Below are 14,817 nucleotides of genomic sequence, written 5' to 3' on the forward strand. Positions count from 1 at the left end.
TATTTCTAGGAGAGAGAGAGAGACAGCGTGAGCAGGGGAGGGTCAGAGAGAGAGGGAGTCACAGACTGAAACAGGCTCCAGGCTCTGAGCTGGCAGTCAGCACAGAGCCCGACGCGGGGCTCGAACCCACGAACCGCGAGATCATGACCCAAGCGAAAGTCGGACGCTTAACCGACTAAGCCACCCAGGCGCCCCACCTGTTGTTCTTTTTTAATGTTTTAGTATGTGCAGGTAATAACTTATTTTACACACACACACACACACAGAAATAGAAAATAATTTTACTATTCCTAAGAAAAGCCCTTAGGCTGAACGCCCTGGACCTAGGCCCCTGGGGAACTGGAAGAGCATCAGGGCCCAAATGGAACAACAGCCAAGCCACAGCCCAGCCCAGGGCATACCCTGGGCTGTGCCTCTGACTTATGGCAATCATATCTTGGCCTCCTGGGGCCCAGACATAGACCGTCCAGTGGAAGGGATGCTAAAGATATTTAGCACAACACTCTGCCATTCAGGGGAGCCCAGAGTTGTCATAGGAAATGGGTGCCAGAGCACTGCCCACCACATTTGAAGGTGCCTCTGCATCTCTGCATGTTTTAGCTCACAGGCTGCGCCTTCCTGGGCACCTCCTATTACCCACGTTGGGGACTCACTCTATGATGCAAGAATATCACCCATAATTCTAAGTGGGGCTTCATCTGCATTTTCCTTTTACACAAAGGCAGAGCTTTCCTAAGTTGTCTAAAGGAGCCAGTGATCTATGAATTGAACAGCTATTGACTCATGGGTGAAACCCAAACTCCCTTCTGAGCAGAGGCAGGCCTGAGTCAGCCTCACACCCTCCCTGCCTTCCTGTTCTTCTGTCTCTGTCACCTCTCCTGGCCCAAAGCCCACATGTTTCTTCCTTCCTTGGGGCCTTTGTCTAGGCTTGGCCTACTCACACCCATCCTGCAAGACCCATCCAGAGTTACCTCCTCCTGGGAGCCCTCTCTCCTGATCCTACCCTCCTTAGAAGCCAGGGTTTTTTTTGTCACCAGGGGGTGATTTGCCACATACACTTCAGGTCTTTGCATCAACTGCTGCCCCATATGTAGCCTGTTTCCCAAGGAAAGTGAAGGCTCACCAAGAGCTAATAATGTGAGAGGCAGAAGACAGGGGCACAAAAGTCCCCTAGGATATGAAAACCTTTGTGTCTCACCCTGGGCTTTCTGTCTTCCTCCAGGGACACCAAGAGCTCCCATCTCTGCCTCTGGCCAGGCTGCTTCTCACTGGCTTCCTGACTAGTTCCTGCCCTAGCCCACCACCAGGGTCCCTGCACTTGGGAAGGAGCACAGATTTTTCTGCAACTGAATTCTTTTAAAAAAGGAAGAGAGATGGGGAGAAAGGAAAGGAAGAAGGAAAGAAGGAGAGAGGAAGAAGTTAATGGTGAGTGGTGCAGGCTTGAGGCTAGGCATCCAGGGCAGCAGTCAGGGGATGGACACCTCAGAGTAGCCCCATGGGCCTCCTGAGTGGAGCAGAAAGTAGCATGCACAGGCAGCGAGATTCCCAGCTGGTAGGGAATGTAGGGGAGGCAGGAATGGGCAGCCTGAGTCAGGCAGTGGCTCCAGATCTGCCAGGAGCTCTGGGTTCTCACTTGCCTTCACCTCATTCCCCCTTGTGACCATCTTGCTCTCAGGAGTCCCTACCTGGATACCTTTGTGCACCTTGCCATCCCCAGCCCAGGGCCCTTGAGGAATAGGAAAGTGGAAAGACCCAAGGGAGCCTGGAACTTTGTGAAGGGCCCTGATGTCCCCCAAGTCATGAGACACCTTTCCTTCTCCTGCTATAGCCTCCCCATAAGGAACACAGGGTCACAGCCACAGTGCCAGGCTGTGAGGATCGAAGGAGAAACTGTGCTAACATCTTTGGGCAACTGTGAAGCTCTCCACCTGAGGCAGGAGATAAGCATCTTCGTCCTCATCCCAAATGGCTCTCAGATCCAAGAGAGCCAGGCTGACCCCTCCGAAGCTTTATCAAGCATTGCTCAAACAGCCAAGGTCTCTGTGGAACTGGGTCTTCCTCTGAAAATCATGGGTATTGGTGATACAGATGGGGCAGGGCAGGTCCAAGATTCATTCTGAATCTCCAGCAGCTCAAGAATGGGCTGAATCCCCCCTTGCTCCATTCTACCAACTTCCCCCCCCAAGACCTTATCACACCCATCTACTCACTGGACCCTCACAATACTTTTGTGAGCTCAGAAGGACAGAAAGGCCTGTCCCCTTTTATAGATGAGGAAATGGGCCCAGGGAGGGACAGATGACTTTTTATGGTCACACAGCATGTCCCATCCTCCTACACCAGGAACCATTCTTTTGACTCTTAGCAAAGAGAAATCTAAAAAAAAGAAGCCAAGACCCTTACAATTGAGCCCTGATCTCTCCTTAGAATGCCATTGCCCTTTGAATCAGGGAAGGAAGTGAAAGCTAGGTCTCTGCTTCCTCACTGAATGTTCCTACTAGGACTGGCCCAGGCCTGGCCCATGCTCAGCATGGCCTCTTAAGTAGACACAAGTTCTCTGCCTTCTAGTCCACCTGGGACCCCATGTTCTGAGCTGTTCTTCAGTGAGCCCAGACTCTGGACTCTGCTCTGCACTATTAGGCTAGTCCTCTATTAAGACTGGCCAGAGTCTCCTCTTTGACAAGAGTTCTAAGCTCTCCTGCAACTAGAGAATCCTATAAGGCCACATGGGGCCTGGACACCTCCCTTCACTTGAGCATGATGAGGGTACCTTCTTCCCCCTTAGAGATAGGTGACAGGAGTGGCCACCTACTGCAGGTCTGGGAGACCAGGGCTGCCCTGTTCCCTAAAGACTGGAGTCACAGTGGGTGACAGGCCACATTTCTTTCTAGGCCTAGTCCCAACTGTGCTACCAACTCATTGTGTGGCCCTGAGGGGCTGGCTCCCTTCTCTGAGCTATCCAGAAGATGAGAGGAAATGACCTCTAAGGGCCCCTTGGTTTGACACTCTAAATTTCCATTTGCTCACTGAGCCTGTTCCTCCTCCCAGCCAGGGTGCGCTCTGCCAGCATTGGGCTGCCGAAGCCTATTCTGGAGCTTCGGAGGCACTTCTCTTGTTCAGGAGAATTCACCACAGGGTCAGGTACCCTGGTCCTCTGAGACCTCCCTCAGGATCTGTAGCCACCCAGGCTTTGGAACCCAGCTCCCAGACAGAGGGTCAAGGAGGTGAGGCAGGAGGCCCCCCCCCTCCCTGCCCCTAATTACCACCCCCCTACACTTCTGGGGGAGGAAAGAGGGACGGACCTACTTCCTAGTTTCATGATGGTAGATGAAGGCCACGTTAAATGAACTCAGCTTTGGGGAAAGTCTTCATTTACACAATACAGGGCTGAAGTCACTTCACAAAAAAACCCCTTCCACTAGTTAAGCACACAGGCTCTCTCTAAGACCATCAGTACTTGCTGACCTGAGGAGCACAAAATTTGCATATAGGTCTAAATGACTCACTATGGCATTCAGCCAAGTCATTTCCCCTCTCTGGGTCATTTTCCTAATGTGCACACTGTGTGGCTGGCTCAGAGGAGCTGTGGCAGGCAGGCGGGTTTCTGGTTCTTCTGAGGCCCTATGGTTTCCCGTGCTGCCCTGCCCCACCCCAGCATCACGCTGTGTGAGAAATGGCCCAGATGCACCACCCAGGCCAGGGTCACATACATCTGCCAATAGTCAAATCGCAGCAGCCTCAACCAAATAGGCTGGGGAAGACCAGGGAGGGCCAGGGTGCCTTGTGCCCACAGGGATCAGCTAGATTGGCATGACTGCTGGCCATGTCCCAAGCCCCGGGCAGCCCCAGACTAAGCCCCATGACCCTGTCCTCAGCTCGACACACAGACATCACAGACTAAATCCTGACCCCAAGTTCACCCTGACCCTGGCTGGGCACAGACCAGACCTTGGCACAGACAGCCTTTTCACAGATGTGAACCCCAGTATGAGGCCTTCCAGGGAAGAGAATATGGGCAGCCCACCACCCACAGCCCCCAGCTCACCGGAGTGGGATGCGGATGGCGATGTAGCGGTCAATGGCGATGGCCAGGAGGCTGAAGATGGAGCTCTGCGTGAGGACCAGGACAAAGCAGGCGAAGAAGAGGCAATTGTGGCAGGCAGCACAGAACCCTATGCTGATGGTGATGGCGAAGGGGATAGCGAGGACTCCCACAGCAATGTCGGCTGCCGCCAGTGAAACCACAAAGTAGTTGGTGACGTTCTGCAGGTTGCTGTTCAGCCACACAGCCCAGCACACCAGCACATTGCCCAGGATGGCCAGCACAGCAATTGCCAGCTCCACCATGATATACACCCAGGAGCCCATGGTGGACATGGCCGCAGACAGGCAGGGTCAGCAAGGACGCGGGCCAGGCCAGCTCACGGTCCATAGCTGCAGTGCAGCTGGCCCTGCCCAGGCCCCTGAGCCCCTTCTTCACAGGAGCCAAGAGCGTCCCTGCTGGCAATGGGGGGGGGGGGCTCCCCAAGGGCTGTTTCAGAGCCAACTCTGAGTCTCCGGAAACCAGGCCCTCTTCAGGGGCTCCGGCAGCATCTTGGCTCAGCTTGGCTTCACAGTCCCTGAGGCACCTGCCAAGGGAGAAGCCTTGTGAGGAGCTAGACCACGGGCAGAGAGGGCAAAGCTGAAGATTCCCATAGGTAGCCCTCAGCCCCAGCTTACCAATGCCCTCCCTGCAGGCCAGGCATCAGCCTGAGAACAGACCACCGTGCCCTCCCCCTCCCACCCTGGACACAGAGTGCTAGGGGCCAGCCTCAGTCCTTGTTTTTTCAAGGGGAGCCAGGAATCTTTTAAAGTTAAGTCGCTCATGTTGCCCCCACCCCCACCCCATGCTCAGCTTCTCAAGCCTTTTGTGGCAGCCCTGCCAGTCTCCTAGGGCCCTGAGCTCACTGCCACCCCTAGGACCCTTCCAGAAAGGCCCCCTCATCCCCTTGGGCTCTCCCAGGCCTACCTACCTTCTCTCTCAGCCAGCCTCAGTCTGCTCCATCCCCTAAGAGCTCTCCCTAGGAACTACCAGCACCTGCCTAACTAAGCTGCTAGGTTAAGCAGCAGGCCTAGAGCTCCTATCCAGAAGGACCTGGATGGTCCGTCTGTTCTTGTCTCCCACAGCCGGCAGGTAAGCCCCCTTGCCCTTGCTGGTGATGCTGCACAGTGTGGAAGAGCAGTCACAAAGGGAGCCCGCTCCTCAGCAGCCCCTGCCAGCTGACTGCACATCTGGGCGGGGGAACCGCCTCACCTCTCCCCACTCCTCCCTCCTCCCACACCCGCTCCCCATCCTGCTCCTCTGCCTGGTTGATGCCAGGACAGACTGAATTCAGTTTGGTGCTGTGCAGAAAGCAGGGTGCTCAGCCAGGACTTCCTGGGGAACTGCAGGCAAGGTTGTTTTTTCTCTTCTAGGCTTCAGTTTCCTCATTGATACAGTGAGGAGACTGGACCCCAGATAGCCTCTAGGGACCATTTCAGCTCTTACTCATGATTCTATGAGAAGGAAATAAACAGATCTTAAAGAGCTCCCCAGAGTGAAAATGTCATAGAAATGTAAGGAATTGCTGACTCCCCTGAGAAGCACAGGCAGAAGTAGAGGTCTTGGTCTCCCCCAGCCCAAATCCCTAGTGTTCACCCTTGAGCTTTGTGAAATGGTCTCCATATCTCCTACCAGCCTGGGCCCTCCCCACCCCCTGCCTCTTGTCATGCTCACATGTGCTGCCCAGTGGTGTTCCCTCACGCCAAATCCACCCCCCTCCTCGGGTCCTGGGCCCTCATGGGGCCCTAGATGCACATGGGCAGCTTCCCAAAGAGGCTCAAAGCTTGCCACATTTGGGCTCAGGAAACTGCATCCGCCCTCACTCCTCAAGGGCACAAGGGATAGAGCAGGGCTGGTGACCTTGAGAGAAGGTCACTCATGGTCCCTGGCCATCTATTGCCAGGCTGCAATAGATGAACACCAAGTTTCCTTCTAACTCCATTGTGCCTCAGGTGGCTGGAACTACATCCAAGGGTTATTCCCTATGCCCACTAGGAGGCTCCAGTGGAGCGCCCAACACCAGGAAGCAGGACAGAGAAGAGGAGGCAAAATCCTTGAAAGATGGAGGGGTTCCTGCAGCCTGCGGCCAGCCCAGGGGCTTCTCTCAGGCCTGGCAGGGGCCCACCACCAAGGGACCATGAATGAATCTCAGGGCCCTGCTACACACGGGTACTTGCCAGCCAGCTGCTCACAAAGCATGTCACTGGCAGAGGAGGACCAGCCCAAGCCTCGTGGTGCTATCCCTAGCCACAGAGTGTCCCCTTGTGCTCCTGGCCTATAGCCCAAGACAGCACTCACCAGGGACCCCCACCCCCACCCCCAGCTGCAGAAGCCGTGTGTTTAGGGTCTTGTTTTTATTTTCCAGAAAGGAAGTGACAGGCCCCGAACTACTTCCCACCTAGGGGCCTCCCAGGCCCAGCACTAGCAGCAGGCCACTATCCAGGTCAAGTAAGCCTTAGGAAACCCTGCCTCCCCCTATCAGTGAGTCGCCTGCCCTCCTAGCCTCCTAACCATCACCTGCCACCCCCTTCTTACCCAAACTTCAGCCTCTCCAGGGGAATCTGAATTGAGAGGCACCCACAGCCTCTGCCAATCAGACCAGCCCAGGCTAGAAGCCTGACTTGGCCCCAGACCATTGTCCAGATTCAGAGGGCATCTGGCCTGGGGGAAGATGAGGTGGGACTACCAACGATCCACCTGACCCAAATATGTACCCCATTTCTGTGGAGCCAGGCTGTCCTACCAGATGCCCTGAGCCCTACTGATGGGGTCACCACCAGCATTTGTCCTGGATGCCAGGCTGCCTCCATGAGCCAGGATGCCTGGAGTGGAAGGGCCCTCAAGGGGCCTAACCCAGCCCTCTATTTGGTGAGGCTCTCTTGGCAGCCCCAGGTACCTGCCTGCATGCGCCCAGTCCTCAAGGTCTCCCTACCACCCTCTGTGCTATGGGCTCTCACACTGAACAGCACCTGGTACCAACAGTCTTCCTGACTAAACTGAAGCTACCTTCCTACTGTTCACCATGCCTGGGGCACCTTCCCAATCTCACTGGATGTAAGGGAGCATAGTGGTCACCGATCCTCCTGCCCCTATGTCCATGTCAGTCCTACGAGGGGCTAAAGGCACACCTAATGCCCCTGAGTCCTCATAGGCTGCCTCCTTGCACATCTGGGTCCCCATCTGACCTTCCTACAGCATTCCTGCAGGCTCTTCTAGCTGCTGCCAGTACATCCTGGGGTGAGACTAGCCCCGCCCCACAGGAAACCCTGGCGTCTGTCAAACCAGAGTGCTGGCCCCAAGCAGCTTAGCCCCTGCTCTCAACTCTCACTGCCCTCATCAGTGGAGCCCAAGGCACCAGGGGGCAGACAAGGCAGGGAGAAGGCTGCACAGCTTCCTACTGGAGCTATTCTGTGGGAAAGTTGGGAGCTTCCCAGCCATAAGTGGGCAAATCAGTCTGGAAGGTGGGGGCACCCTAACTTGTGGCCTTTGCCAGACGTTCATGGTATAAATGCTCCCAGTATGGCCAATTTCAAGCTACTAACGTATGTATCACTGACAGGAAATAGGAATTAACACACAGCTCGAGAGACCTGTGCCACTGGGTTCCGGCCACCACCAAGCCACCACACCCTGCACTCTCCCTGGATGCAGGGACTCTACGCCAGACCCTCTCAGCTAGTGTAGCCTGCTTGGGAACTGGTGATGTGAGGGCATAGGGGCACTGCGGTCATCTGTGTTCTCACTGGTCCCATGAGCCCCATTTTACAGATGAGGAAGCTAAGTCCCAAAAAGGTTAAGGATCTCTCCCAGCCTTACCGATACCAAGAGCATAAAAGGGTAAAATAGAGCTGAGGGAAATGCCCATAGAAAACACAGCAGCAGGAAGATTTCTTGGGGCTTCCTGGCCCCTCTCGGTTTCCCTCTCTTCAGAGGCCTCCTAGAGCAACAGGAAGGTTGGAGGCCCAAGGGGAGGGGGCCAGGGGCGGAGCCAGGATCTGGCAATTTCCTATCCCTCTCTGCTGGCTCTATCTAATTAATTCTTGAGTCATCTGTTGCTAGCCAGGAGGGGAAATTAAATGTTAATAATGTGATATTTCCTTGTGATTATCCATTGTTGGGGACAGGGCAGAGGGCAGAAGCTGTCCAATACAAACTAGAGACACATGTTGGGGAATGTGCATAAGCCTTGAAAGGACAGCCCCACAGGATTTCAGCAGTCAGACTCAAAACTGCTGCTTCTTCTGGCCTTCCTCCTTAACCCCATCAACCTGGCCACTTTAATTTAAACTCCATTTAATCAAAACCCACATATTTCCTGGCCCACTTCTGGCTCCTTGTAAGTCAGACTAGTGAGGCTTTCTGCACACATGCCCAGATGGTGGCTGTACCCCCCAGAGCCTGCCTTCCAGGCAGGACCGTGCACCTCTGCCTCCTGGGTGCCACTAAGGGCAACAAAGCAAGCCCAGTGTAGGGACTCAGACCTGGCATAACCATGCTTGGCCCATCCCGGGGCTGCAGAATCCTGGCCTGAGACTGTTCCACTACTGTCTCATAGCAAATGTTATACAAATGCCTACGCTGTGCCATGCAGCATCCCAACTGCTGGGTCGCAGACAGGGAGCTCTGTGCCACATGCTGCTGAGCCTGGTCTTACCAAGTCCTGCCTGAGCCTATAGCGAGGGACCTTGTAGGAGGAGCTGTCCCAGGAGACTGCTGAGAGCCAGCTGGTGCCCTAGTGTGCAGGTCACTCCTGGTCTCCAGGGCCTCCGTTCCCACTTAAGATGATCCTGCAAACCACAATTTCAAAGCACAGGAGAAAAACTAGAGCTAAGAAAGATAAAGCAGCAGCACCCAAAATATGGAGATTCATATGAATGATGAAGGTCATAATCTAATAATGCTTTTTAAAGACATTTAGGATCTTCAAAGAGATGGAAAAAGGCATAGCACCCATAAACAAGGAGAACTTATGGCTTGACTGGCAGAAACGAAACAAGAACAGCTGAATGAATAAGAGCAAGAAAGAATATAAATTCCCGAAATGAAAAGTCAAGGAATGAGAAAGAGAACACAATGTATGCAATGCACTTCAGGCGTGCACACAATTGAAGATATAACTGGGGGATCTGAGGAATAATCAGCCCTGAGGAATTATCTCAGGAACTTCACAAAGACACAAAGCCCAGCAGGAGATACAGTTGAGAGCCACAGAAGGTAGACTGAAAAGAAGTACAGACATCTGTCTACTGGGAGCTCAGTCAGTGTGCAGAAGGCAACAAGAAGAAATAGCTAGACAGGCAGCTTAGCTTCTGCTCCCAACCACAAACCCTCTGCCATGACTGGTGTTTGGAGTGGCCCAGACCTAGGCACAAGCCTCCCAGAACCCCAGGGCCCTGGGACCTACCATGCAGGACAGCTGGAGCAGGACAAGTGTCTTCCAGTGCTGCCTAGAGCAGCCGTGGACCACTGGTGGCTCTTGCCTCCCCACTTCCCTCCCTGAAGGATAACTTCAGGAACATGGTGCAGGATGGGCCCAAAGTACCAGATAGGCATCCAGTGGTACTCCCTCCCCCACTGCCCCTCCATGCAGTTGCTGCTCTCAGCTTCAGGAGGGCAGGATATGGGCAGGTACCAGCCGGGTGAAGAGCTGGCTCCCTGAACTGAGTCTGGCCCCCCTAGAGCAGCCTCCACAACACCAGCCTCTGGGACCACAGGGCCCTGCCACATCTCCTTTCTCCCCACAGGGGACCCAGAGTCCGTCTCCCATCCAGGCCAGGTACTGGAGAGTCTACATCCTCCCAGAGTGAGGTGGCCATTCACCCTCTCACTGGCCGCAGCATCCGATGGCCTCCCTCCAAGAGGTCACCCCACACACAAGGTGCTGGGTGCGCACCCTATGGTGGAAGGAGCTTAGGTGGGCTCCCACTCCTGAGTGGAGTTCCCTGAGATCCTGAGTAAGAGTCTTCCCTTCTGTACCCTCCTGTGAGACAGCACCCCGGGAAGTGCTTAGCACCCGCACCTCCCTGAAATGAACCCTCTAATGGTAGGATGACAGGCACTATGATGCCAGAAAGAGATGTGGGGTAGGGGTGAGAGGGGCGGGGAGGTTCCTAGATGGCCCTAGTGGGCCTGGAGTGGGGCCCTGGGAGAAGGCTGGCCTATTGGAGGGCAGGAGCTCCCCAGAAGGTGGAGGATGGGAGGGAGGCAGACCCACTTCTGGGGTCCCTGGGATGAAGGCATGATGATGCAGGCCTGGAAATGAAGGAAGAGGGTAAACCAACTGCAGCATGGCCTGTGGGCTGGCCCAGATGCCACACAGCTCTGCCACTGCTCCTGGTTCCACGAGGCGTCTCCCCACCACCCCGTACCTGGCTCACAATTTGCAAAGGTCACCAAGGGGCCAGAGGTGAATGCCTGCATGATGGATGGACAGACAGAGACCACCAGCCCAGATAGCTGGAGAGGAACCAGAGTGGTGCTGCCCGCCTCTCCATGGTGCGTTGAAGGCAGCCTTTCCTTCCAAGTGATAGCTGGAATGGTGGGGGTAGCAGCAGCAGAAGTGGGGGCCACAGAAAGATGGCACCAGCCCCTGCCCAGCAACTTCTGAAACAGGCCTGTCCTGCAGAAGAGGGTATGGGCCCAAAGCACTGTGGCTGGTTTCCCAGAGGAGGGGCCATTTGGGCTGGAGTTGGAGGACAGGGAAGTGACAGGGCAGCGAGGGGAGAGTCCAGGTAAAGACAACAGACTCTATGAGGCTCAGAGGCCTGAGGAAGTCCTGGAAAGCTGGAGCACCCAGCTCCCATCTGCCCCCCAGCTCAAGTGAGAGGCATCTGGTCTTCCCCTCCACTCAGACCTTGCCACCCCCAGCAGGATCCCATGGACTCCACAATGCAGGGGGCCTTTTCATAATTCTGTAGGCAGGGGCTGGGGGACCTTTGCGACTAAATGGCCCCTTCCTACCACCTAGAGTTTCCAGGCCCTGTCCAGAAGATGAGCAGTCTCTTGCGGGGGAGGGGCAGGGTCCTCTCTAAATCCCAGCTTCAAGCTCCTGACAATTCCCCACTTCCTTTCTGCATCTGACCCCAGCCCAGACCTCCAGGGTACTGCCCTCAGGCACCACAACCCAACTACTCTCTCCAACTTCCAGACCACGAGGAAACCCTTCCCTTCTGTGACTGCCAATGCTTCCTTGGGGTTCGGACTTGCTCCTTTTGCCTGCTCAGCACCTGACTCCGGCAGTCTCCTCAGTAGCCCCTGACAAACCCCCAAACCCCTTCTCAGCATGTACTTCATGCCGTAGCCGTCCCTCTGGTCATCCTCCCCTTAGTTTCCCATGTGCACATCTCTCAGTGTCTAGTTTGAGTTGCAGCAGACAAGACAAACGCCACAAGAAGGTTGGGATGGCTATTCCAGCTCACTAGGGTAAGGTACTCAGGAACGCAGTTAGATGCTTGCAGGGTATGATGCCCTGAAGCCAAGTGCTTGTCTCCAAGCCAACTCAAGTCCACATGTCCCTCTGCCAACAGTGATCCCCTGTGGTGGCCCCCACCCCACCTCAAGGCCAACAGCCTCCCTCTGTCCCCTAACTAAAGCACAGACCCCAATCTGTCCTCTGGTCTTCCCTGCCTCTCTCTCATGCTCATCTGTTGTTTACTCTCCACAACTCTGTACATCAAGCATTGTTTGTTCCATCATGACTGTTTTACAAATAAGACAGATTCACAGGGGGCAGTGACTTGCCCAAAACTGCCCACCAAATGCACCAAAGAGGCAAGAGCAGAACCCAGGTTTGGGCATTGAAATCTGTGGTCCATTGGGTACCGTTGAAGCCAGCCTCTCTTGGGCCATGGGCTCCAAGGAGGCAAGACCACGGTGCAGTTGGGGGCCTATACTTCACAGACCAACATGAGGGAGGGCAACATGTAAGCCCCCAAAGGTTGGCCAGGATGGGCCTGGACCAAAGCCTCTCTCCTCCCAGCCATTTCTGGGCTGTCCTCAGCTTCTCTGAGATTATGAAGAGGGAAGCCGGCTTACCCCAGAACCTGATCTGCACCGAGGGAACTGGGATGGAGGGCCGGTGGCATGAGGAACACTAGAACCTGGGAGAGCCACAGAGACCCTAAAAGACAAGGACAGAGCAAGGAGGTTTTGACACCACTACCTTTGGACAAGCCAGTGAGGAGCTCCTGTCAAAGACGTGCTGAGACCTGAAATGGTCCACAGGGCAGAGCCTTCCCAGCCCACCAGAGGCCTCCAGCACCAGCCACAGCAGGGCTGAGGGAGCCCCTGACCCCACAACATCCTCCCTGGTCCACTGCACTCGAGAGCTCCCCATCATGGTCCCCAGGGCACGACAGCCAGGAGCAACCATGGCGGGGAATGGAAGCAACATGGAGTCTTCTGGAGGGTGCAGAAGCTGGCAGTCCAGGCAGCTGGACAGCAGGGACGAAGGGGAGGGCAGCCTGAGCTCTGGGTGGGAGGCGAGCACAGGCCCTGTGGGTAGAAACGGGCCTGAGTGCTCTCTACGATGGTGAGGGACAACATTCCTCCCCCAGGGGCCAGCCACAACTCCAGACCTAGGGAATGGGGGATGAGGAGACCTGCCCTCCAGCTTCTCCTCTCCCCCAACAGATCCCTCGGCTTTCATCTTCTTCCTATTTTACAATATGAAAAATTAAAATCTAAAGTGTCCTGGGAGTGCCAGATCGCAGAGATCTCTGCTCCGTGGGCCCGCGGCCTCCTCGTTGATCTTTTGGGCCGTCCCTCGAGGGCCGCCACCATTCCCGCCATTCCTACCTCTGCTCAGGGCAGCCCGGCGGACGGCCAGGACCAGTCCGAGTCGTGTACCCACCCTGCCCGTCCTCCGGCCTCCCCTGGGTCCCTTAAGTCCGGGTCCCGCCACCACTGTTCCCGGAACGCGCCTGCCTCGGCCCTGCGTTCCAGACTCCCCTTCTCGCCGCGCCCCAGGCGTTCGGGATGCCTAGTGTCTACACTCGCCGTTCCTCCCCGAGAATGCCGTCCCCGCCCCGGGCTGCTCCACCTGCGGAAGCCCCCTCTCACCCCCGGCGGTCCAACCCGCCCTCTTTCAGGCCTCACCTCTGCGCCCCCAGCCCACCCCAGCCGGCCGCGTCCAAAAGGTTCGCCGAGTGCCCTGGGGCCGACCGGCGGCGCCTGGACGGACCGACGGATGTTCTCCGCACTTCACCTACGGGTCCAGACGCCTGCCCCCCAACGCCCCGTCGCCGGGGCCGACTCACTCTCGGGCCCCCTCCCCTCCCCGCCTACCCGTGCGCACCTTCCGGTCCAGTTTGGGGCGGCCGGTTGGGTCCGCACACCGCTCCTCGACCGAGTTTAGGACGTGTGCCCGCGCCTGAGCTGCCCCTGCACCCGCCATTCCAGCCCCCGCCTCCGGGCAGAGCTCGGACCCCAGCTCTGTGAACTCGCTCTCGGGGCAGCGGGAAGAGAGGGTCGGAGCAGCGGGATACCCTGAGGGGAGGGGTCCCGAGCTACCCGTCAGCCCCAACCCCGCCTCCGACGGCCCCCTGCCTCCCGGCCGCCCGCCCGGGGCCCTCGGGACCCCAGACCAGAGACCCCGCCTGACCTGCAGCTCGCACGCCGGCTCCCGCTGTCTCGCCGCGTCTCGGGCTCGGGCTTCGGCCGCGTCGCTCACGGGCGCCCCCTGCAGGCGGCTTCGAGACCCGCGCTGTCCCCGCCCCGCCCCGCCGCGCGGGGAAACCGAGGCCCGGGGTGCGCCTGGGGATCTGAGGAACGGGCCTGCGAGGCCGGTCGATGCCCGCGGTAGGATGAGGCCGCGACCGGAAGGACCGTACCGCATCCCCGTCCGCGGCCCTTGGCATGCTCTTCCCGGCTCGGGTCCGTCGGGCCACCTCCAGCACCATACCCCCTTCTCCCCTTCCACTGCGAGCCTCGGGCCCTGAGTCCTTCCCGCCTGGTGAAGCCCGCCGGCCCCTGGCCCGCACTCCTTTTCCTCCAATAAGACTTCAGGACTGCCGCTGCGGTTCCAGTCCTGCCAGAGCTGTGCTGTCCCTTATCACTGAAGCTGAGCTGAGTCAGTGCCCACCTGTGTCATCCCTCTCCAGTGTCCAGCTGTGACCTGGGAAGTACCCGTGCCTGCTCCTCCTCTTTCCATGGCTACCTGATAAAGCCCAGCCTCCTCCCCTTGGCATTCAAGGCTTTCAGCCCTCCCTTCCTGAATCCTGCCCCAAGCTGGTGGGGGAGGGGGGGGCGGGGGAGGGAGCAGCGGTACCTCAGCTCAAAGGATGCCTCTAGGAAGTTGGCCCCAATATCCAGTGACCCTTCTGACTGCTCCAGCACAGATTCTGCACCAGGGCCTCTCCTGTTCTTATAGCCTCTGGGGCCCAATTGGGACCTGTCCCCCACCTCCACTTCTCCGAGCAAAGTGTTAGGGAGTCACTTTCTGTGTCATACGCTAACCTGGAATCTCAGCCCCTTGGGCTGGGAGTTCATCCTCCCCTCATCCCAGCCCTATGGTTTAGAGACTTCAAATTGGGAATGACCTCACAATGGCCCTCGCCCAGCTATACAAGGGGACCTGCCTTCTACCCTTGTATCAGGACAGAGCACACAGCAGGATGAAGTGCATCGGATGGCCAGGAACAAGGACACTGGTGGCCAAGGGCTTGTGGGATTGCTTCTTGAACCTCCTGGGGCTGGATAGTCACAGGGAAAAGCCCAGGAAAGGGGCTTGCACAGGG

The 14,817-nt window shown here is 56.8% G+C and overlaps 1 protein-coding gene across 1 annotated transcript in view; it reads right to left on the reverse strand.

Moving 5' to 3' along the window:
* ADORA2A (adenosine A2a receptor) overlaps positions 1-13,730 on the reverse strand; it is an 18,424-nt gene extending 4,694 nt beyond the window's left edge. The window contains exons 1-2 of the mRNA XM_039222171.1: positions 13,683-13,730; positions 4,046-4,628 (exon numbers count right to left, since the gene is read on the reverse strand). Of these exons, the coding sequence (XP_039078102.1) occupies positions 4,046-4,377 (332 nt within the window). The 5' untranslated portion in view covers positions 4,378-4,628; positions 13,683-13,730. The remainder of the gene's footprint in view (positions 1-4,045; positions 4,629-13,682) is intronic.
* Positions 13,731-14,817: the final 1,087 nt, after the last annotated feature.

This window comes from Hyaena hyaena, unplaced genomic scaffold (genome assembly GCF_003009895.1).
Source record: "Hyaena hyaena isolate Hyena2069 unplaced genomic scaffold, ASM300989v1 scaffold_1080, whole genome shotgun sequence".
NCBI lineage: Eukaryota > Metazoa > Chordata > Mammalia > Carnivora > Hyaenidae > Hyaena > Hyaena hyaena.